Source organism: Lithobates pipiens, unplaced genomic scaffold (genome assembly GCF_037356315.1).
Source record: "Lithobates pipiens isolate NorthernLeopardFrog02 unplaced genomic scaffold, aLitPip1_a1.2 Scaffold_27, whole genome shotgun sequence".
NCBI lineage: Eukaryota > Metazoa > Chordata > Amphibia > Anura > Ranidae > Lithobates > Lithobates pipiens.
Genome location: NW_027507788.1, coordinates 39,996,580 through 40,022,056, shown reverse-complemented (window position 1 = coordinate 40,022,056; position 25,477 = coordinate 39,996,580). Strand labels below are relative to the sequence as shown.

The 25,477-nt window shown below is 43.4% G+C and overlaps 1 protein-coding gene across 3 annotated transcripts in view; it reads left to right on the top strand.

The window, feature by feature from the left end:
- DSCAML1 (DS cell adhesion molecule like 1) overlaps nucleotides 1-25,477 on the top strand; it is a 459,281-nt gene that overhangs the window by 118,516 nt on the left and 315,288 nt on the right. For all 3 annotated transcript variants that reach the window (XM_077456859.1, XM_077456858.1, XM_077456862.1), the window contains exons 2-3: nucleotides 6,029-6,346; nucleotides 25,187-25,333. In XM_077456859.1, coding sequence (XP_077312985.1) covers nucleotides 6,029-6,346; nucleotides 25,187-25,333 — 465 coding nt within the window. The remainder of the gene's footprint in view (nucleotides 1-6,028; nucleotides 6,347-25,186; nucleotides 25,334-25,477) is intronic.

Below are 25,477 nucleotides of genomic sequence, written 5' to 3'. Positions count from 1 at the left end.
CCCATCTATAGGGGTAACCCATCATACCCTCTCACCCCACTAATCATGTGCGGTTTCATGGATGTGCACGCTTACTATGGACAGCAAAAATGGTATTGCAATATAGGATAATGTATCTACATTACTACATTACAGATATAGATTTCCATTTGAACTATTGGCTATCAGGGGATTCAATAAAACCCTAGCCACACTTTTCTGGAGTTATGGCTCTTTAAAATGGCCTGTGCCAGACACTTTTTATAAGCAGAACAAGCTCTGTGTGAAATTAGCACCCCCTACTTCCTCCTGGCTGTGGACTTGAGCCAATCAGAGAGCAGGAGAGCTTGAGCCAATGGGAGCATCAGAGAGAGGACTTCATGGGATAGGTAGTCCTTAACGAGGCACTGCTCAGTACAAGTAAATGGAAACTAATGAACACAATTCCCTGCTTACAGAAGAGGATTTTTCCAGGGCAAAACTTTCTGAGCTGTAGCAGACCAGTGTGGGGAGTGAACATAGAGAGATATGTGCTGAGCCTGCAATGGCTAGAGAGAGGGAGAGACTGCCTTGCCTTGAGACCCTGGCTGGGGAGACCTGTTGCCATGTACCACCACCTCAGAGAGAACCTGATTGCAAGGATGTAACCTTGAGGGGCTGATCGTGGGGATTGAGATGAATTCATTGCTAAGCAGACTGGACCTGATCTGTTGCATACCGGGGGTGGTGAGCGGAACTATGGAGCTTACCCCTTTGTTGCCCACAGTTAATGCTTACTGAGGCTGCTATAATTTGACAGCCAATCAGCCATCCTTTATGTACAGTCTTAAAGGGACAGATAAATGTGCACTGCCGACAGAAGGGCCCTGACGAAAGCCAACATTGACAATCAGGCGCCAGGTACCTAAAATGGAAGTAAACCCTCCTATCATTTTCAGCCAAGGAAACTGCTATGTTGGCCTCTGTTTAATCTTCAGCTGCCATGATGCTGCACATGTGATCAGTTATGACACCAGCCATTGGATGGTTTGACAGTTTGGTTGAGTGCACCATCAATGTGACAGTTACATTCCTGGAATGTGCCGGGAATGTAACTGTTTTTTGAAACTGTTAAATTGATGGGTTTACTTCCACTTTAACAGTCACCTCCAGGGGTATCCTTTTGCCAATAATGCATACACCCACCCACTATAGGGGCTTTATGTATAGAGTGCACTCAGGTACACTTTTTGGGCACCTAATGCTGAGACTTACAGTGAGGTTTCTTTCTACCATTTATGCTTTCATGGTTCTTACTGATGTTATGTTGAATACTGTAATAGGGCTTAGCCTTATTGCTGAGTAAGTTAATGGCCGTAGGTGAGGCTAACTTGCCTGTCGCTTATTCTGACATATTTTGTGTCCCATTTATTTGTTCTATGTATTGCAATTGCTTACTCTTCAGTAATTCATTCGCTTATTACTTCTTAGGTTGCTTGTGGTCTATTGTCTGGGCGCTAGCATAGATTGATAGAATATTAACATTCAAGCTACATAGGTTTAAGTAACCAGGTGTGTCGGTGGGGACTGAGAAGGTCATGGCAGCTAACAGAGGACTCATAATACCAAGCGGCTCCCGTGGGGGTAGGGCAACACATTTTATATATATATATATATATATATATATATATATATATATATATATATTATAAAATATATATTAATACTCTGTATGTAACAGACTTTTTAAAAGATTTTTTGATCCTACACTGGATAAGAAAATAGAATTCCTTATCCACTCTACCCGCCTCTCTGTTTGCCAGACTATGATACTAGCATGCCTGTAATAAACCTTATTAATACTTCTCTGGCTAAAACTAGTTTATCACCTTATTTGACTAAATGTAGAATGAACTAAAAAAGAAAATTACATTTTCTAAAGCAGACCTAAGCCACATGATTACCTACCTGGTAGGTGAAATTGGTGAAATTCTACCAATGCTTTGCATGACCCCATAGAAGTGGACTAATTTGAAAGCTGCTATTGGACTGAATAGCGTCTATGGATCCACCCAATGACATGCACTGCCAATCAACAGCAAGGTGGACCTGAAGGGGAACAAGATTCCACTCAACAAAGTGCAAAACACCTTGTCCATGTGCCTATCGGTGAGATGGGTGCACTGGCCGGGGGAATAAGAAAATGCACTGAGGAAGGATTGTCCATTATGGACCGACTTCAGTGCCGACTCCAACAGATACAGAAATCGAGTGCACACACCTGCAATTTGGGTGCGGCGCCCTGATGGAAATCTAAAGGATATCTGTGACACCCTACATGAATTCCCCTCACTTTAGCACTAAAAGAGCCCAATCATGTGAACTTCTTATGTAATATATTGCACATTTATATAATATTATCCATATATTATTTAATATACAGTATATATGTGTTTTGATTTTGTTTTTTTTGTCTTTCCTGCTGTTGTTTCCAGGTGATCTAGGGTAAATAAAAAATAGAATTAATAGTCTAGTTTAATTCTTTCATCTTTGACACCGCTAATTGTGTTTCATCATTTTGTTTTTGCTGCCACCTAGTTTAAGGTCTCCGACCGTATGTGTCCTATCGGACTGTTTTGTCGGATAATCCGACTGTGTGTGGTCTCCATAGGACTTTTCCAACTTGTCCGTAAATTTTTTTACGACAACATGCTCCGATCGGACATACTCCGATCATGTGTAGCCTACTCCGACAGACAAAGTGCCACGTATGCTCAGATCAAATTCCTAGACCAAAGCTATTGGCTACTAGCCTGAACGTAGTCCCGTCGTAACGAAATAACGTCATCACGTTATGTACAATCGGATTTTCAGACAACTTTGTCCGACCGTGTGTATGCAACAGTTTCGGACAAAATCCGTTGGACAAAATCCGTCAGACAAAATCCATCGGACAAAATCCAATGGATTTGGTTGTCAGAATGTCCGACCGTGTGTACAAGGGCTAATTGCTTGCTAATCTGTCAGGGGATGTAGCAAGGAAACCTCTGTTAGATTTATAAAAACGCAACACAATGGTAAGTTCATGCACGCAAAGTTTGTTCACATACATACTTAGCTCAGTTTTATGCACACACCAATTCTCCAACGTGAAGTAAACATTCTTAGATGATGCTATTTCCAAGCGTACATCTCCGTGCATCAAGGGAATTTGGGATCTATGATTTTAAAATTGAATAAAATTATTTTACCGTGTTTAATGTAATTTGTTTTTAATGTCACCTATCTTGGTAACTTTGCTAATTTATTAAATTCATAATATATAATATGACTTTTACTTTATTGTGCTATTTTTTGCCTACATTAATAACAGTAAAATAAATAACTAGTAAGTAATAAAAGTAAGTAATCTCTCCTACAGAGCACAAACATATAAAAGTTTTTTTTTTTTTCCAGTAGAGCAGGAAGGACTAAAACTCCTTTGTATTGTTGAGTTCTCACATTTATATTTTTGCTTGTCTGCCTGTTGGGTCACCAGGACAGAAAGTAGAAAATCTCCCTAATGAGATTACAGACAACAATAATGATATAGGTTATTTATTTATAACAGATCAATATATAGCGCTAATGATTCATGCAGTGCTTTGCATAATATACATTTGAATTCATCTCTGCTCCCAAGGAGCTTGCAATCTAAATTCTCTCTTGCATGGCACATGCATTCGCACATACTAGGGCCAATTTGGATAAGAGCCAGTAACCCACCAGCATGTTTTTGGATTGTGTGAGAAAATAGGAGTACACATCCAAGCACAGGGAGAACATGCAAACTCAGTGCAGATAGTGTCCAGAACTAGGGACCCCTGTGCTGCAAGGCAGAAGTGCTAAACAATAAGCCACTGTGTTGTCCAAGGGTTCTGTCTTTTTTTCTCTTACAAAAACAAAATGACAGCGATAAAAAATGAAAAAAAAAAATGGAATGTAATTCCACTTTAAATAAAATCTTCCTTTCATATTCATAATATTGCAGTCTGGTTGCACACATGCTCATTAAATTGAGCCCAGAAAAGCTCTCAACCAGCTGAGGAGTTAGCTCCTACTTCTCCCACTACACAGCTAATGTTCTTATGTCTACCCAGCTTTATGGGGTAACATGGGTGTACTCTTGAGACTTGTTTGCAGGCCATTTATAGCAGACATTTTTTGGCACGGAATCTGCACACCCGCACAATATGAAAATTGTCGCTCCACTGAGATCAGCAAAACAGGCAATGTGTTCTATTGTTATATTTCACACTGCTATTAATTTTGTTCTTTTTAAAATATATTTTGAAGTATATATATATATATATATATATATATATTTTTTTTTTTTTATTCCAAATAGATTTATATAACATTTATTCACAAACTTTGCTTTAAACATATTTTAGATGTAATACAATTGCTTTCACTACATTCATCTGTACATTATTTTTTATAAGTATTTCCAGCTTGAAAAACTCTTCTTAGCTATCTCTTAATTTCTCACAAATAATGAGTAGCTGAACCCATCTTGAACCTCTCAGCAAGCATGCATGTATATGTACAGGGTGCTGAAACAAGCATACATTTTTTTTTCCAGAAGTCTTGTCAATCTTCCAGAATCTCGGCAGGGAATTATTACAAATTTGGGTTAATATATAATTTGCAACTTGTTTTCTGTATTTTTATTTTTATTACTATATGCATATACTGTAGGGTTGCTACCTCATCCCTTTAAAACCAAACACATATTAGTTGCACAGCTTCTGAGGCTAATTTAATGCAGATAAGGCACTAAATAAGTTTAATTACCACCTTAATTAGCCACAGAACCTGTGTAATTAATATGTGTTTGGCTTTAAAGGGATGAGGTGGCAACCCTATGATCTTTGTTTTGCACTTTTAATGACAAAGCATTCCCAAAGCACTATAGGTTAGCTATAAAGACATCAAGCATAAGTGTCTTCCTTTTAATTTAAATAGTATTACAATGGTGCTTTTCTCTTTGGGGACTCAAGTGATGAAAAGTCGAGGCAGCCATCTTGTGCGCACTCATTTGAGCCAATGAACCTACCAATTTGTTATCTAGAGTGTGGGAGAAAACTGGAGTACCCAGAACACAGGAAACCCATGCAAGCACGGGCAAACTCCATACAAATTGTGTCCTGGTTGGAATTTGAAAGGAGAACCCCAGTGATGCAAGACAGATATGCTAACCACTAAGCAAGTGTGCTGCCCAAACATATTGAAACATGGTACCGTGCCATCTAATAAGGAATGAGTCATTACTTCATTCAGTCCTGTGTGCACATTTCACCTTGATCTATCAATTTGTGAACACGTTTTTTTTTCTTCCTGAAAGTGGGTGATAGGGGGAGAGAGCCGTGAAAGGCAACTAGTGCTCCACCTGCTGGCAGGATAGTAGGCTACATAAGATTCACTAGCAATATTTGCTATTTAGAAAATAAAAATACATTTATATTTTATTTTTTTATTTTTTGGTACTGCATAATATATCATATCAGCCATAAAAATCATGAAAAGCCTATCTATATAACCACTATACATTTTCTTTAAAATCAGTAAATTAGATCCTTTAAAAATCCCCCAAGTAATCGATTTTAGGCAACAAAGGTATTTACTCCTTTATGATGCTAGGTCAATAAGCAGATTTTTGGAATGGGAATGAAAATATTAGCATTTATGTACTGTTATGTTATTTTTTTAATATATATATATATATATATATATATATATATATAATCAATTTTTTAATCCCTATCATTTGTAAATTCATGAGCATATAATGTGAATATGTGTAAAGAAAAACCTAAAAAAAAGGGAGATGAGACGTGCCGGCGTCCTAGTTGTGCCATTGTTAGTTCTGTGCAGATGACAATGTTCTGTGCAGTGTGAATTGAGCTTTATTTACTTACCTATTTTCTCAATGTTTTTTTTTAATAAATATGGATTATTCTTTGTAGAAATGATAAACGGTTGCTTTTTCGTATCCTTTCATTAACATAACTTTTTTCTCTCTCTACAGCTTGCTCGGAGGATGCTGGCACAAGTCTATACTTTGTGAACAATTCCTTGCTACAGATCACTTTTTCCAGCACAGTGGGGGTTTTCATCCCCTGCCCTGCCGCCGGATCTCCAAGCGCCACCCTTCGATGGTACCTTGGGACGGGAGATGACATTTATGACGTGCCTCACATTAGGCACGTCCATGCCAATGGCACTCTCCAGCTATTCCCCTTCTCCCAGTCCGCTTTCAATAGCTTTATACACGACAATGACTATTTCTGTACAGCCGAGAACTCTGCCGGCAAAATACGAAGTCCAAACATCCGCGTCAAAGCTGGTAAGTGAAGTGTTTTTTTTGTCGTTGTTAGGAAAAAAATAATTGTCACATATACCTGATGAGCCAACAGCAACATGTACACTATCTTAAAGCTAAACTTCAAGTCTACACTGTCTACAGGGCTTAAATGATCATTTTTGTCTAGGGTACCCTTAAAAAACAGTTTTTACCTTATCCCTCACTCCCGCAGACTTTCTCCTCTCCTTGCGGCTGGTCCCCTAAAGCCGCTACTCTTTGCCGCTCCATGGGCTGCACTCTGATGTCATCATGTACAATGCAGGACCAATAGTTCTGTGTTATAAGTGATGATGCCAAGGGCCTACAAACAAACCAGAGCGTCAGAGGGAAAAGTGAGGGATACATGCTGTGCCCTGTCATAGTGCAAAAAGGAGTGCATGTCACACAGGGTTTTCACTCTTGCAGTTCGAGGAGCTCCAGAATCTCTAATCTGAATGGAGTAAACTGGTTTTGCAGTTACCAGGACTGGTAAATCTTAGATTGGGTTCTGGAATCTGGAGACTTTGATGGATTTTGGAAGGGAAGAAGCCTGTAACTCTGTGTCCACTTTTTACTGGACACTAAAAGTCTGATGGTGCAGATGTGCCCAGCCATTTTAACCGCAGGACTGTCTATGATTCAGGGCTCCTTTTTCCTGAAGACAAGCTGCTGCAGGAGTCGAGTCTGTATGGGCATAGAGAGACATTAAAAGAGTGTCTACCGTGGCCTTGAAGTAGAACTAAAGATTCAACTTTTTTCGTTTTGGAGAGTGGAGACCATTATCATTGAAAGTAAAAGAAATTCACAAATTTTGGGTTGTCTCCAGAAAAGTAATAGAGGGGGAATCTTCCAATGGAGACACTAGTTCTGGTGAACTTGGGGGCCCCAAGGGATCCCCTTAATTTGAAGAGATTTCCTCTCACTTCCTGCTTGGCTATGGGACAGGAAGTGAAATCTCCACAATGGGGCACATATGGAGAAAAAAAAATCTGGTGTGTAATAACCCTTCCTACCAAAATGATAAAAACAAACAAAAACTTTTTCCCTACAGTTCTACTTTAAGGGGAGATGGCCAGATCTGGCCAGGTCATTGTCTGATAGGTCTTAGCCCACGTACACACGGTCGGAGATTTTGCTAACCAAATCCGTCGGATTTTGCCCGTTGGATTTAGTCCAATGGATTGTGTCCGAAACTGTTGCATACACACGGTCGGGCCAAGTTGACGAAAAATCTGATCTTTCAGAACGTGATGACGTAATTTCGTTACGATGGGACTACATTCAGGCTAGTAGCCAATAGCTTTGATGTAGGAATTTGATCTGAGCATGCGTGGCACTTAGTCCGATGAAAATGCTCTACACATGATCGGATTAGGTCCGTCCGGCCCAGTTGGTCGGGAAATATTTCCAACATGTTGGAAAATTGGGTCGGACGGAGATTCGGACAGAATCAGTCCAATGCATACCACACACAGTCGGATTATCTGACGACACGGTCCGATAAGACTCATTCCGACAGATTCTCCGACCGTGTGTACAAGGGCTAAGGAGACAGTGGGGTTTATTTACTAAAGTTGGAGAGTGCAAAATCAGTCTCACTTCTGCAGAGAAACCTATCAGCTTCCAGGTTTTATTGCTAAACCTAATTGAACAAGCTGAGGTCAGAAGCTGATTGGTTTCTCTGCAGAAGTGAGACTCATTTTGCACTCTACAGCTTTAGTAAATAAACCCCACTGTGTTTTTAGGCAGGTACCTGTACAGCCCAGGTGGGCATTTTGCATGTCAGAAAGCTGATTAAGACAAAGTTGGACTATGAAGTCTGATAGCCAGGAGGCTGTAAGTTTTGATGCTGAAAAACTTCTTTAATTGGAACCCTGTGCCTTATTGTGGAACTTTTCTTTTAAATAAATTTGGCCAAGCGCCCTGAAAATGTACTTCCCTGGCTAGTCTGAAATCAATGAAAATCACTACACACAAGTGAAACCCCCATAATATCACATAAGGAAATGCTTGGTCCCCGACTGTGTACTGTTTTTTCATCTTCTGGCCCTCACATCCCTCCTGGGTAAAACCATGGCACACAGAGGGGGACCAAACCTCCAACATACTTCTGCTGAAGATTCCTGAGTGACCATAGGGACAACGCCAACGAGGCATGCAGCTATTAATCGTCCTCTTTTGCAGACTGCAATACATCTTTAACCTGACAATGCAGGAAGTCCATCTCTTAGCAGTGCTAAAGTGCATGACATCATGTGGTATAGGTATCATTATGCAAAACCCTACTGATCATTTCTAGTCCCTAATAAAGTTAGTTTCTCGCCCAGCTACACAGTTGCCTTGATCATTCCAATTAGGTCCTAGCAATGGACAGACTCTAAATCAGGGGTAGGGAACCTTTTTGGCTGAGAGAGCCATGAACGCCACATATTTTAAAATGTAATTCCATGAGAGCCATACAATATGTTTAAAACTAAATACAAGTAAATGTGTGCATTTTATGTAAGACCAACACTTTTAAATTACAATACGTCTCTGAATAAAACAATCAGGTGTTCTTTATTAAGAGATAAATCACAGAACAAAGAAATACAGCAAAGTTGCCGAACATGACATGACCTCTAAATTATTTTTAATAACGTTGTTATGCTGTTGCTAACCAATGATGAATAAAGTACTTCTTACTGTTAATTCGACTTCCGGTGCTGCATGGTTTTGCTGATGGCCTTGTAGTCTGGTTGATACGTGGTGAGGTTAAGCTTCATGCAGACGTTGAGACTTCCATCCATTAAACATGATCGTAGGTTGAATTTAATGTTATTTTTTTTAATCGACTAATTTCGATTAAAATTAAAATAACTGTAATGTTGCCATCTCCCTCACTGCAATATCCACATCTCCCCCACTGTAATATCCATGTCATCTCACCCCCACTGTAATATCCATGTCATCTCACCCCCACTGTAATATCCACGTCTCTTCCACTGTTATATCCACATCTCCCCCACTGTAATATCTACGTCATCTCCCCCCACTGTATTATCCACGTCATCTCCCCCCACTGTAATATCCACGTCATCTTCCCCCACTGTAATATCCACATCTCCCTCACTGCAATATCCACATCTCCCCCACTGTAATGTCCACATCTCCCCCCACTGTAATATCCACGTCTCCTCCACTGTTATATCCACATCTTCCCCCACTGTAATGTCCACATCTCCCCCCACTGTAATATCCACGTCATCTCCCCCCCACTGTAATATCCACGTCATCTCCCCCCACTGTAATATCCACATCTCCCCCACTGTAATATCCATGTCATCTCACCCCCACTGTAATATCCACATCTCCCCCACTGTAATATCCATGTCATCTCACCCCCACTGTAATATCCACGTCTCTTCCACTGTTATATCCACATCTCCCCCACTGTAATATCTACGTCATCTCCCCCCACTGTATTATCCACGTCATCTCCCCCCACTGTAATATCCACGTCATCTTCCCCCACTGTAATATCCACATCTCCCTCACTGCAATATCCACATCTTCCCCCACTGTAATGTCCACATCTCCCCCCACTGTAATATCCACGTCATCTCCCCCCCACTGTAATATCCACGTCATCTCCCCCCACTGTAATATCCATGTCATCTCCCCCACTGTAATATCCACGTCATCTCCCCCCACTGTAATATCCACGTCATCTCCCCCCACTGTAATATCCACGTCATCTCCCCCACTGTAATATCCACATCATCTCCCCCACTGTAATGTCCACATCTCCCCGTACTGTAATATCCACGTCATCTCCCCCCACTGTAATATCCACGTCATCTCCCCCCACTGTAATATCCACGTCATCTCCCCCCACTGTAATGTCCACATCTCCCCCACTCTAATGTCCACATCTCCCCCTACTGTAATGTCCATGTCATCTCCCCTACTGTAATATCCACGTCATCTCCCCCCACTGTAATATCCACGTCATCTCCCCCATTGTAATATCCACATATCCCCCCACTGTAATATCCACATCTCCCCCTACTGTAATATCCACATCATCTCCCCCACTGTAATGTCCACATCTCCCCCTACTGTAATATCCATGTCATCTCCCCCACTGTAATTTCCACGTCATCTCCCCCCACTTTAATATCCACGTCATCTCCCCCACTGTAATATCCACGTCATCTCCCCCCTTGTAATATCCACATCTCCCCCCACTGTAATGTCCACATCTCCCCCTACTGTAATATCCACGTCATCTCCCCCCACTGTAATATCCACGTCATCTCCCCCCACTGTAATATCCACGTCATCTCCCCCACTGTAATATCAACATCATCTCACCCACTGAAATATCCACATCTCCCCCACTGTAATGTCCATATCTCCCCCCACTGTAATATCCACGTCATCTGCCCCCACTGTAATATCCATGTCTCCCCCACTGTAATATCCATGTCATCTTCCCCACTGTAATATCCACGTCGTCTCCCCCCACTGTAATATGCACATCTCCCCCACTGTGATATGCACATCTCACCACATCTCCCCCACTGTAATATGCACATCTCCCCCACTGTAATATGCACATCTCCCCCACTCTAATATGCACATCTCCCCCACTCTAATACAGTGCCTTGCGAAAGTATTTGGCCCCCTTGAACTTTTCAACCTTTTGCCACATTTCAGGCTTCAAACATAAAGATATCACATTTTTATTTTTTGTTAAGAATCACCAACAAGTGGGACACAATTGTGAAGTGGAACGAAATCTATTGAATTTTTGAAACTTTTTTAACTAATAAAAAAATTAAAAGTGGGGCGTGCAAAATTATTCGGCCCCCTTGCGTTAATACTTTGTAGAGCCACCTTTTGCTGCGATTACAGCTGCAAGTCGCTTGGGGTATATCTCTATCAGTTTTGAACATCAAGAGACTGAAATTCTTGCCCATTCTTCCTTGCAAAACAGCTGGAGCTCAGTGAGGTTGGATGGAGAGCGTTTGTGAACAGCAGTTTTCAGCTCTTTCCACAGATTCTCGATTGGATTCAGGTCTGGACTTTGACTTGGCCATTCTAACACCTGGATACGTTTATTTGTGTACCATTCCTTTGTAGATTTTGCTGTATGTTTGGGATCATTGTCTTGTTGGAAGATAAATCTCCGTCCCAGTTTCAGGTCTTTTGCAGACTCCAACAGGTTTTCATCCAGAATGCTCCTGTATTTGGCTGCATCCATCTTCCCCTCAATTTTAACCATCTTCCCTGTCCCTGCTGAAGAAAAGCAGGCCCAAACCATGATGCTGCCACCACCATGTTTGACAGTGGGGATGGTGTGTTGAGGGTGGTGAGCTGTGTTGCTTTTACGCCAAACATATCTTTTTGCATTGTGGGCAAAAAGTTCGATTTTGGTTTCATCTGACCAGAGCACCTTCTTCCACATGTTTAGTGTGTCTCCCAGGTGGCTTGTGGCAAACTTTAGACGAGACTTTTTATGGATATCTTTGAGAAATGGCTTTCTTCTTGCCACTCTTCCATAAAGGCCAGATTTGTGCAGTGTACTACTGATTGCTGTCCTATGGACAGACTCTCCCACCTCAGCTGTAGTTCTCTTCAGTTCATCCAGAGTGATCATGGGCTCCTTGGGATGTTTAAAGCTTGGGAAATCTTTTTGTATCCAAATCCGGCTTTAAACTTCTCCACAACAGTATTACGGACCTGCCTGGTGTGTTCCTTGGTCTTCATGATGCTCTCTGCGCTTTCAACAGAACCCTGAGACTATCACAGAGCAGGTGCATTTATACAGAGACTTGATTACACACAGGCGGATTCTATTTATCACCATCAGTCATTTAGGATAACATTGGATCATTCAGAGATCCTCGCTGAACTTCTGGAGTGAGTTTGCTACACTGAAAGTAAAGGGGCCGAATAATTTTGCATGCATCACTTTTCAGTTTTTTTATTTGCTAAAAAAGTTTAAAATATCCAATAGATTTCGTTCCACTTCACAATTGTGTCCCACTTGTTGGTGATTCTTCACAAAAAATGTAAATTTTATATCTTTATGTTTGAAGCCTGAAATGTGGCAAAAGGTTGAAAAGTTCAAGGGGGCCAAATACTTTCGCAAGGCACTGTATGTACATCTCCCCCACTGTAATATGCACATCTCCCCCACTCTAATATGCACATCTCCCCACATCTCCCCCACTCTAATATGCACTTCTCCCTATGTCTGACTCTGCTTGCTTACCACTAGCAGTCAGATCCAGGAGCAGATGAGGCGAGCGGTGATGATGACGTCAGCGCGCCACTCACCTAGGCTGCCGCCGGGTGTACCAAGATGGCCACTCCTCCGGAGCTAGACCGAAGCCGCGGCCTTTCCTATGGGCTCAATCTGCAGATCAGCATACCACGCAATCTGCGGATTGAGAGGCGAGAGCCAGATGTAGCCATCAAAAGAGCCACATCTGGCTCGCGAGCCATAGGTTCCCGACCCCTGCTCTAAATTGTATGTATTTGTCTCGTAGGTAATCAAGTGGTTAACATGAAGCCAATAATCATGACCACAAACCACCATTGGACATAAAGTAGTGGAAAGTACAGTGATCATGTGTCTATACCAACGCAACTTGTTACATTTTAGCTTGCTGCAGTCAAATCATGTCAAGGGGAGTTTCACTTCTGTATATTATAAATAATAATAGCAGTAATACATCAGATACAATTGCTACACAAGTCAAATGTAATTTAAAGTATAACTAAAGGAAAAACCTTCTTTTTAGTTTTGGATGGAGTAGAGATAGATTAGAACATTGATTAGGTTTTTATTGCTGTCTGTGCCACCCTCTATTTGACCTGTTTAGCATTATCATTGAAAGTGAGAATAAAACAAAATTCACAAATTTTATGTTGGCCCCTGAAAAGTAATAAAAGGGAAATCTTCCAATGGGGACACTATTTCTGATGACCTGAGTGTCCCCAAGGGTTTCCCCCTTATTTACAAGGATTTACACTCCCTCCCTGTTTTAGCTATGGGGCAGGAAGTAATGGGAAATCTCCCCAATGGGACACAGAAGTAAAAAAAATATTATGGGTTATACATTAGCACTCTGTTACTCAAGAGAAAAAAGTTTGCCTATAGTTCTACTTTAATATTCTCAAACATTGCCCTTCCATTTCAATCCAAAGCCACCATCATTTTCGAAAAATAAAAAAAAATGTAATGCAATGCATCCTGAAGACGCTCTGTACACAGTGTACAGAAATGCCCCCAGAAATGTAATTTCCTGTTTTTGCAATTGACTTACTGATTTTCTCACTAAGGTACAGTACAATTTTAGGCACCCCCTGCAATAGAAATTTAAGTTGAGATTCTCGTTAAGGGTTAATTACTTTTGAAGGGCCGGAGATGCTGCAGCTTTTCTCATTAGAACACCAAGGTTGCACCAGGTGATTTTGCAAAGTGCAGACCCTCCCCTTCAGGAATCAGTCTTGCAGGGACATAGTAAAAGAACAGCTTTTTCTTCAGAACTGAATCTGGTAGGAATCAGCTACAAAATTAGTTAAAACCCCTGTAATGCACATAGTTCATAGATGAGATTGTTTGTTTTCCGAAAAAGGTGGAGTTACATTTTAAGGGTGATTTTTGATTGGTGACTATGGGTTATTGCACTGTCTATGTCAGTGTACTATCTATGTGCATACGCATATTCGAGTCACTTTTAATATTGTTATTAAGGTAATAAACAGCTGAAAGCTGTGTGATTCCATGGATTCTCCAAAAAATAGAATAAAGTCAGCTTGTGGCTGGGTCGGTTGTTTTAGTGGTCCCAGAAAAGAATGTTTTTTTTTGTCGGTTTATTAAAGTAGTCCTGGATAGGATTAACAAAGTTCATGTTGGTCCGAATTCATAAGCTGATCCTACTAAGAGTCTTGCTTACAATAATCTTGCAAAGTACTGGAGATAACTAAGGATACCAGCAGTTGATGAAATCATACAGTTTCTTATGTAAGACTGGTCCTAGACATAATGGTTTGTCCAACAGAGATTCAGCAAATTTCCTCAATTATTACACCACATAATAGCCAAAAACAATTCTAATTTCCAGCATGACAGAAGATCATTTCAGGCTGACAGTTGTACAGGAGATGGACAGTGGAATTGATGTGGCATCTGTGTAAAATTTGCTGTACACATAGTACTTGCAATTAGAATGGCACATGATTTCCAGATTTTTAAATAGCAGCTGAATGTTGTCCAAATTGTACAGTTATCTGCTCCTTGCTCAAATTTTCATTGGATGCAAAATGGTTTAGTCTGTGGCCAGGCCTACGTCTGAGAGCCGGAGGCTACTAGGAATGTTTGTCTGAATGGCTTTTGACAGAATTTCAGATGAAGATTAGTGACAATGACAGATCCTTTCTGAATGTTGAAACATGACTGAGAGAAATATGTATTATCTAGCGGTCGCTGACCTCAATACTTTCTTATTATGGACCCTTAAAGCGGAAGTAAACCCAACGATTTAATAGTTCCAAAAAACAGACACATTCCCGGCATGCCGGAAATGCTAACTGTCAGGCCGCGTACACACGCGCGGACTGTTCGCCCAACTTTGTCCGTCCAACAGTTTCGGCAAACAGTCCGCTCAAACTTAGCATGGACAGACATGGCCACACACGACGGACGAACAGTTTGCTGAAACCGTGCGCGATGACGTGAACGGCACGTACGACGGGACGAAAAATACGACGTCCTATACACTGCATTATAGCTTTCGGCGTGAAAATCCTTTCTGAGCATGCGCGCAACTTTGTTTGACGAACAAGCCTACACACGAGCGGACTGTTCGCTGAAACAAGGTTTCAGCAGACAGTTTTACGGAATTTCCGAAAAACCTTGTCCGTCCAACTGTCCGCTGAAACTGTCCGCTGAAAGCCCACACACGAGCGGACTGTCCGCCCAAACACTGTTCAGCGGACAAAGTTGGGCGAACAGTCCGCGCGTGTGTACGCGGCCTCACATTGGTTGGGCTCTCAACCAAACTGTCACACCATCCAATGGCTGGTGTCATAAATGATCACATGTGCAGCATCATGGCAGTTGAAGATTAAACAGAGGCCAAGATGGCAGCTTCCATGGCTGAAAATAATAGGAAGGTTTACTTCCACTAAGGCCGCGTACACACGGGCGGACTGTTCGCCCAACCTTGTCCGCTGAACAGTGTTTGGGCGGACAGTCCGCCCGTGTGTGGGCTTTCAGCGGACAGTTTCAGCGGACAGTTGGACGGACAAAGTCTTTCGGAAATTCCGAAAAACTGTCCGCTGAAACTGTGTTTGAGCGAACAGTCCGCCCGTGTGTAGGCTACTTTCGAAATGAGCAAACTGTTCCCGCTCGGAAAGTCCGCCCATTTCGAGCGCGTGTACAGGTAGGCGGGGCCCGCGAAGGAGACGTCGCGGGCTCCGCCGCCTGGAATGGGCTTAAAGGGGAACCCCAACGCCGAAAAAAATCGGCGTGGGGGTTCCCCCAAAGTCCACACCAGACCCTTGTCCGAGCACGCTACCCGGCCGGCCAGGAAAGGGGGGCGAGCGAGCGCGCCCCCCCTCCTGAGCCGTACCAGGCCGCGTGCCCTCAACATGGGGGGGTGCCTTGGGGAAGGGGGGGCCGCGCGGCCCCCCCACCCCAAAGCACCTTGTCCCCATGTTGATGAGGACAAGGGCCTCTTCCCGACAACCCTGGCCGTTGGTTGTCGGGGTCTGCGGGCGGGGGGCTTATCGGAATCCGGGAGCCCCCTTTAAGAAGGGGGCCCCCGGATACCGGCCCCCCACCCTATGTGAATGAGTATGGGGTACAATGTACCCCTACCCATTCACCTGTGAAATAAAGTACAAAAAAAAACACAACACAGGGAAAAAATATTTTATTGCACAGCTCCGGGGGTCTTCCGTCTTCGGGGGTCTTCTCGCCGGACTCCTCCGCTATCTGTGTGTAGCTCTTTTACCAGCGGAGGAGTCCGGCTTTCTTCCTCCCCGCCGCCGGCCTCTTCTCCCGACTTCGGGGGTCTTGTCCCCCTCTTCGGTTCTTCTGCCGGGCCACCGCGCCTTCTTGTAGCTCTTTTGCAGGCGGTGGCCCGGTCTTCTGTCGCCGCTGCCTTCCGTTCTTCTGTCGCCGCCTTCGGTTCTTCTGCCGGGCCACCGCGCCTTCTTGTAGCTCTTTTACAGGCGGTGGCCCGGTCTTCTGTCGCCGCTGTCGTCGCCGCCGCCGTCGCCGCCGCCGCCGCCTTCCGTTCTTGTTCTTCTTCTTGTTCTTCTTCTTCTTCTCCTGGAGATGTTGACTCGACGAGCTCTCCGGCCGGAATGCCAGAGCCGCGCTGTGCGGTCACTTATATAGTGACAATGGGGCGGTGTCACATGGTATATGTCACATGGGTTGGTCACATGGTGACCCCGCCCCCTTACGATGTCATAGTCCCCATGTGACATCAACCCATGTGACATATACCATGTGACATATACCATGTGACACCGCCCCATTGTCACTATATAAGTGACCGCACAGCGCGGCTCTGGCATTCCGGCCGGAGAGAGCGACGTGTCAACATCTCCTGGGGAAGAAGAAGAAGAACAAGAAGAAGAACAAGAACAGAAGGCGGCGGCGGCGACAGAAGACCGGGCCACCGCCTGTAAAAGAGCTACAAGAAGGCGCGGTGGCCCGGCAGAAGAACCGAAGAGGGGGACAAGACCCCCGAAGTCGGGAGAAGAGGCCGGCAGCGGGGAGGAAGAAAGCCGGACTCCTCCGCTAGTAAAAGAGCTACACACAGATAGCGGAGGAGTCCGGCGAGAAGACCCCTGAAGACGGAAGACCCCCGGAGCTGTGCAATAAAATATTTTTTCCCTGTGTTGTGTTTTTTTTTGTACTTTATTTCACAGGTGAATGGGTAGGGGTACATTGTACCCCATACTCATTCACATAGGGTGGGGGGCCGGTATCCGGGGGCCCCCTTCTTAAAGGGGGATCCCGGATTCCGATAAGCCCCCCGCCCGCAGACCCCGACAACCAACGGCCAGGGTTGTCGGGAAGAGGCCCTTGTCCTCATCAACATGGGGACAAGGTGCTTTGGGGTGGGGGGGCCGCGCGGCCCCCCCTTCCCCAAGGCACCCCCCCATGTTGAGGGCACGCGGCCTGGTACGGCTCAGGAGGGGGGGCGCGCTCGCTCGCCCCCCTTTCCTGGCCGGCCGGGTAGCGTGCTCGGACAAGGGTCTGGTGTGGACTTTGGGGGAACCCCCACGCCGATTTTTTTCGGCGTTGGGGTTCCCCTTTAAGCCCATTCCAGGCGGCGGAGCCCGCGACGTCTCCTTCGCGGGCCCCGCCTACCTGTACACGCGCTCGAAATGGGCGGATTTGCCTCCTCCTTACGTGGGCGAGTCCGTTCATTTCAAAAGTTGAGCGAACTGTTTGGCAAACAGTTCGCTGAAACAGTCCGCTCGTGTGTGGGCAAGTCCGCTCATGCAAATTTTGAGCGGACTGTTTGCCGAAACTGTTTGACGAACAAGGTTGGGCAAACAGTCCGCGCGTGTGTACGCGGCCTAAAACAAGCATGTAACTAGTGAAGTCAAAAGGAACAAAGAGATTGGCATACTTGTTTTGGTTGACTTTAATACTACCCCCCACAACTATTCACACTCTCCTTCACTCCCCTGTTGTTCTGTGCACTGGTGAGATGCAGAAGAAGCATTGTGGATAGTGCTAGGTACCTGAGCCGCCACTAAGCACCAGCACTATCACATCAGAGGAAGAGAAGTGAGTCTTATGCCCCATGATACCTGGTTATGTTACTTAGCAAAATAAAGGTGAATATAATCAGCCATGGTGAATATAATCAGCCATTGGCAGAGCCGGGGCAAGGGGTGGGCAGGAGGGGTGGCTGCCCTGGACACAATGGATTATTGTAGGGATGGGTCGTCCTGTGCCAGATGCTTCTGTTACAAGGCTGAAAGGAATGGTAACAGCGACATTACTGTTAACTCTTATGCCCCGTACACACGATCGGATTTTCCGATAACAAATGTTGGACGCGAGCTTGTTGGCTAAAATTCCGACTGTGTGTATGCTCCATCGAACATTTGTTGTCGGACTTTCCGCCAACAAATGTTGGCTGGTAGATTTTCAAATTTTCCGCCAACAAAACTTTTTTGTTGGAATTTCCGATCGTGTGTACACAAGTCCGACGCACAACAGTTCACACATGGTCGGAATCAAGCAGAAGGAGCCGCACTGGCTATTGAACTTCCTTTTTCTTGGCTCGTCGTACATCTTGTACGTTCCCACGGTTTTGTTGTTGGAAAGTCCGATCGTGTGTACAAGGCATAGTGGGTGGGGCGCAGCTTGACATCTTTGCCTTGGGCTCTAGATGACCTTGTCCCAGCACTAGCCATGGGGCTGCCATTAAAGTGTAAATTCCCTATTTGAGCAAAGAACAGAAGAGCTTTACTGCTCATTGCACATTGTTTTATCTACTAGAAGCCTCTCAAAAGACAGCAACAGTATAGTGACCATTATACCATTAATTCTATTTTACTGATGCGATAGGTCACACTCTGGCATTGTCCAAACCCTAGGATTGGATTTAGTTACCAAAAATGGGATCCATTGCAGGACACATATATTTAGGTCCTATCTGTTTTGTAACTACATATGGACTGCCAGGTATGTTACAATTTTTCTACTAGGCCCACAGATTTAACATCATTCAAGTACTCGTTACAGTCAAAGACTATTCTGGAATATGTCCTTATAGAGCAGTGGCTAGAAAGCCTGTGTTTTAGCTGCACAGTGTAGAATGGGCTAAACATAGCTTGGAGGAGATTATCCTTTAGAAGTACAGTATGTTATTTGCCATTTTGTATCTAGAAGAGATTAGAATTAAAGGATAAGTTCACTTTAAAATAAATGTACATTTTTTTGCAGGTAAATAAATATGTATGTAGCGGCCATAACCCATTGCAGGGCGGCCTTGATCTAATGGGCTTACCGATTACCTTCCCCTGGCCTGCTCCTCCGCGTCTAGGGGTTCCCAGGGTTGATACCCAACGACTTGTACACCGACATAGATAAAATCCTTTCAAAAGGTTTTATTTTGCAGTAGAACTTTTACAAAACACAGTCTCTTTGGGAACAGAGGGCATGGGTGAAGAACTCAGGTATCTTAAACTGCAGGTTTAACAAAGTCTCTATTTCCACTCAGAGAGTAGCCACTCGCAGCTGGGTACTTCAAAGCTGAACAGACCTCTAGCCATAGGTCATGGCAGTCAGCACGTTAACTCAAACTTGCACAATCAACCGAAGATAAACAGGAACCTTTTTCCAACTGTACCTGGAACGTTTCCCACTTCCTTTGAGGTACTGGAAAAGCGTGGACTCGTCAATGTCCTTCCCAACTCAGTAACCAGGCACTTCTCAGGATTCCACTTGTCAGCCCTCCTCCGAAGAGTCCTCCCCCGGTCACTTACACAAGCTGTGGTGCCCCTCCAAGCCGAGAGCACACCCGGACACTCTGAATCCACCCTCAGTTACAGCACCTCAGACTGGCAGATTCCGAGACTCGGGAACAGACAGATCCCTACCACAGACCAGTCGGGTCTAACAGGGGCCACTGACAGGAACATGCTGCGGGATGTCAAACACCCCGCGACCAGGACCCCTCACAGGGCTGTCCTGGTCCTGGAACCAGAACAGACCACACGGGTCTCTCGAACAACTCCGGAACCCCGAACACGTGACCCACACCTACTTAAGTACCCCCTTCCAGACTCCGTAGTGGGTCCGGTACTCCCGCTGATTGGCTCAGAGAGGGCCATACCCAAACATCCAACCAAGCCTGGTTCTCGCCTATCATGTGCGCCTCACTGTTCACATGACTAGGCAGAACATCAATCATGGCCTGGCCAGACTGGTGTTAACTCTTACCTACACAATTAACCCTCAGTACTGTAAGGTCCTGAGGCAAAAACTAAATTTACAAAGCGTGTGATATTTGGTCCCAAATGTCATCCGCTACATGTATTTATTATTTTTTATTAGGAGCGTGTAAAGCATTGCATCAAAGATCAGCAGATCAAGCGTGTAATGCCACTGTCATGTACACTGTCTGTGTAACTGTCTGCCTGTACATCAGATACGAGCGGACAGTTACTGAATGAAAGGAAGCTTAGTGAACTACCTAAAGCGCCCTGGTAGTTCATTGAGAGCTACAAGTTGACAGATGCAAAGGCTGTCAGTACTTGTAGTTTTCACATTCATAGAACTCTGTGAATTACATTTTTCTCAGTGGGGGGGGGGGGGGTAGAAGAAGATCCCCCACTTGCTGTCAGAATGGGGGATCGGAGGGGTGTGGAGGATGGAGCTTAGACTAGTGGTTCTCAATGTTATTGAGACCAGGGCCTGGTAAGTTCTTCCAAAACCTTCTGTGACCGTTCAGTAAAAAAAAAAAATTGTATTCAAACAATAAACATATTAGAATACAAAATATGTATTGAAAGTGAGGCTCGGTATCATGCTGGGTGTCACTGTGCTTTTGGGGAACTTGGGGAAGCTGTGGCGGATGGTGTCTCTGGAGAGGGCTGGAGATTTTGCAGGGACAATGAGAGAGACTGTAGGGGTTTGGGGAACACTACAGGATATTGATGGAGGCAGTATGGAAGGATTGAGGCTCTGCAACAGGCTAGGGGGCTGGAAGCATTGTGAGAAGTTGGTGTACATTGTGGAAATGGAGGCTCTTAGAGGGTCTGGGGGCACCATGAGGAGTTGAGGGGCACTGTGGACACCTATGGAAGCTGGGAGGCACCGTCAGGAGTTAGGTGATAGTTGGAGGCCCACAAAGAGGCAGGCTGCAGCATGACAGTGGACCACCGCTCAGTGGTTGAGCACCACTAGTTTAAAGGCTATCCCAATGTTTAATTTAGCCTCCTATATACAGAGAGGAGACTACATGAATAGTTTTAAGGGGGTCACCCAGAGCTGGATGAAGGGCAACTGATGCCCTAAGCACAGCCTACGTTGGCCTCTCCATTGCTTAACTGACAAGACATTAAGACTTAATAAATGCTAAAAGTGAAATAAAAGTTTGAACATTTATAAATCTTCGGTTTTCTTCCAGGTCAGGCCGAGGCCAGACCTCACAACCATATTGAATAAAAACTTTCACATTTTATTTCTATAACCGATTGGGCATTGATCAAAATCAAGCAACTGAATGAGGGAAATCATGTCTTTGATAAATGATGGTTTAAAATGATTTTTACTGTATATTTGTTTTCACTCTAAGTTGACAATTCTTACTTTGATGTTTGCAAATTCACACTTTTGATGTTAAGAAAAAATGAAAAAAGTACTAAAAACCCTTTTGTTCAAAAATTCTCACTTTGGTGTTACTAATATTTCACTTTGAACTTAAAACCCTGCAAGCAATTAATTTAGTTATACTAAAAATTATTAAAATTTTAAAAATGCTCCTGCATAGCGAGGAGTGAGAGAATTTGCAGAGTACGATGTAAACAAACAACAGAGGTCATGGCACTTAGACCTTAGTAGGCATGCATCTGTGGAGAAGAAGGGTAGGCTAGGTACGCTCAATTGTTTTATACAATGCTAACTGTAAAACGTATTAATAATCCTTATATTAACCACTTGACCTCTGGGAGATTTACCCTCTTTCATCACCAGGCCATTTTTTGTGATAGGGCACTACGTTACTTTAACTGACAACTGTGTGGTCATGCAACGCTGTACCCAAATAAAATTGATGTCCTTTATTCCCACAAATAGAGTTTTTGTTTTTTATTTGATCCCCGCTAGGTTTTTTCATTTTTTTGCGCTATAAACAAAAAAAGACTGACAGTTTTGAAAAAAAGTTTATAGGATTTTTAATGGTGTTGAGCCTTTAAATCAAAACGCATCCAATAAAAAAAAATTGAAAAAAAATAAAATGGCTTTATAAATTTATGCTAATATATAATATATGCGTATATTGTTTTATAGCGTCTACAAACTATTGTGTGTATATATATACTGTAATGTTTTTTCATACTGTGTAATGGCAGCGATCAGCAACTTATGGCAGGGGAAGCCTTGTGGGAACCAGTGGCACAAAACAGTAATCAGTGCAAAAAATATACACTGTCACTGTACTAATGCCACTAATGACACTGACTGGGAAGGGGTTAAACATCTAGGGCAATCAAAGGATTAACTGTGTGCCTAGCCAGTGTTTATGTGTACTGTGTGAGGTGCGTATCTAAAGTATGTGATGTATTTTATTCCCTGCTTTGCAGGGACACGGGATCCATCACTTCCCCCCTGTCAGAACAGAGCTCTGCCTTGTTTATATAGGCAAAGCTCCATTCTGTGTTTCTGGCCAACGATCGGCAGGTGCCAGCGGACATCCAGTACCCATCACTCACAGATCAGCTTCTGCTGTGAGTATTCCTCTGGCAGCACATGTGCGCCCCCCTAGGCAGTAGTGCATAATCACATACATATACTGCAGCCCTCAAATTTTCCACTCGCATTTTGCGAGTGAAAAATGACAGCTGGCGGGCGTGGGCTCCCTGGGAGCAGGGGAGCAAGCACCGCCAGTAGGCAGGATTCAATGGGAGTCGTTCTCCCAGCGATCTCTGTCGTTCTTCCAGCGATCTCCCTGGGGAAGAGAGGAGAGCAGGCGGCCGGATCATAAGAGCTGTGAGGAACATCGCTGTAACAGCTTTCATTAGAATGGCCAAGTGTTCCCGCACTCGCTGTCACACTCAGCCCCGCCACCTGGCCCGGGTACTTTGATGGACAGATCGCCCAACCAATGCCGAGATGTGTGACGTGTATCAAAGTACCCGGGCCAGGTGGCGGGGCTGTATGTGATGGCGAGCTGCGGGAACACTCTGCAATTCAAACGAAAGCTGTCACAGCGAGGTTCCTGGGCACTCTGATGATCCAGCCGGCAGTCCTCTTCCTCTACTCTCTCTTCCCCTGCACAGGTAGGCTGCATTGATGAACACAGGTAGGATACATATCATAGTTGCATTTAAAAATAAATATGTATTTTTAAGGGTACACAACCAAATTAAAAAACATTTTTTAGATCTACCTTGAGTTTAGCTTTAAACTATTCATGTAGACCAGCCTTTCTCAACCTTTTCAACACAGAGGAACCCTTGAAATAGTTCTCCGGTCCCAGGGAACCCCTGATAAAAATTTGAAATCTACAACTCATGATACAATAGTGTGATGGTCAGTAGGAAGAATGGTCCTTACACTTTTGGTCATTGGGAAGAATTACCTCTTTACAGATAGATAAAAAGATCAATGGTGTCAGTCGGAACTTATCTGAGAGGCAGACATTGCCCAATGCTGTAGGAACCCCTAGCAACCTCTGGAGCAACCCTAGAGTTCCACAGAACCCTGATTGAGAATCACTGATGTAGACCCTTCTTGCTGGAAGGTCCAGAATGGAACATCTAAAAATGGGAAGATGCCATTTTTATTTTTTCATCAAGTTATGAATGTAAATGGGTATATGTAGCAGATATACAGTAAATCGTTTTTTTTTCCCAATTTGAAGCAAAAGTGGAAATACCCTTTAAGGAAAAATTTCCTTTTTTGTTTTGGTTCTGTATGTTATTGTCAAATTCTAAAAAGTAACAGAGTATCTGCATGCTGTATTATAGACATTGCCTTGAAGTAGCTTTGTTCAGCAAAACAGGATTCAGCACCATGGACAGCTTCAGCTGAAGTGGCTGAATTCCGCACGTGGCCAATGTCCCTCTATTGTTCTGATATGTACTGTATTTTCCTGTTTTTAAAGCTCTGTAACAGGTGTGTCAAACTGGTGTCCTTTGGGCCTCATTTGGCCCTTTCATTGCTTCTTAATGGCCCTAACTGAGACCCCAGTTTATTTAAAGATCAAGGCTTCCATACTTAGTGTTGCAGTTGACAACCTAAAATGTATCTAAAGACAAAATCTTTTTTTTGTTTTGGGTGGTGAGAGTGTTGTAAAACTTTGTTTATTGCTGTTGGCATCCCTCTTGGGAAATAACCCTCTCTATTTGTCTTGGTGACCATCACAGAAAGTGATAGGAAATTCACCAAAAAAAAAATCTATATATATATATATATCTATATATCTATATATCTATATATATCTATATATCTATATATATATATATATATATATATATATATATATATATATATATATATATATATAATGGGAATAGAATAGAAGAAAAATCTCGAATTTTGAGAAATTTCCTGTCACTTCCTGCTGTGTCCTAGGAACGGGAAGTTAAGGATAGTAAATCCAACAAGACACCGCAAAAAGCAAAAAAAAAAAAAAGCAGAGAGCACCGAGAAAATAAAACATAGTAGCAAATATAGCATTTGTATCTATTATTGTCAATCATTGATGAGTTGCATTGTTATATTTTGGATTGAATTAGGTACAAACCACTGCAGAACTAATGCTGCCCTCCTAAACAGTTATTCAACTTTTTTATGGACCTCTGTTTCAATAAGGACACTTGTCCTAGAGGAGGTTTTCTCTCACTTTAGAGAGATTTTCTCTCACTTCCTGTTGTGTCTCCAAGGCAGGAAATGAAGAGAAATCCCCCCAATGAGACACAGCAAAAAAAAATTGATAAAAAAAATAACGTGTCCATGTTCTAATCTTTTTCACTCTTTGTTGAATTTAGATGAACTTTTTAGCGTCACTATTTTCTTTTTGAATATCTTTAGCACAAGTAGCATCTTCCTGCAGTATTTACTTACCACCATTTGTGTTCTAGTTTTCAGGGAGCCGTACACAGTGCGGGTGGAGGATCAGAGCGCCATGCGTGGCAGTGCTGCTGTATTCAAGTGCCTCACTCAGCCCTCTGTGCAGGAGTATGTCAGTGTGGTGTCCTGGGAGAAGGACACCGTGTCCCTCATATCAGGTATGTCACCCTTCTGTGTATTGCAATGTTATCCTTGCACAATAGTGCTTTGCTAGACCTGTAAAACATATGATGGCCTATTTACAGCCCAACATAATTGATGTATTGCCATTTTCTTCAGCAGAAATATTGATTGTTACAGTT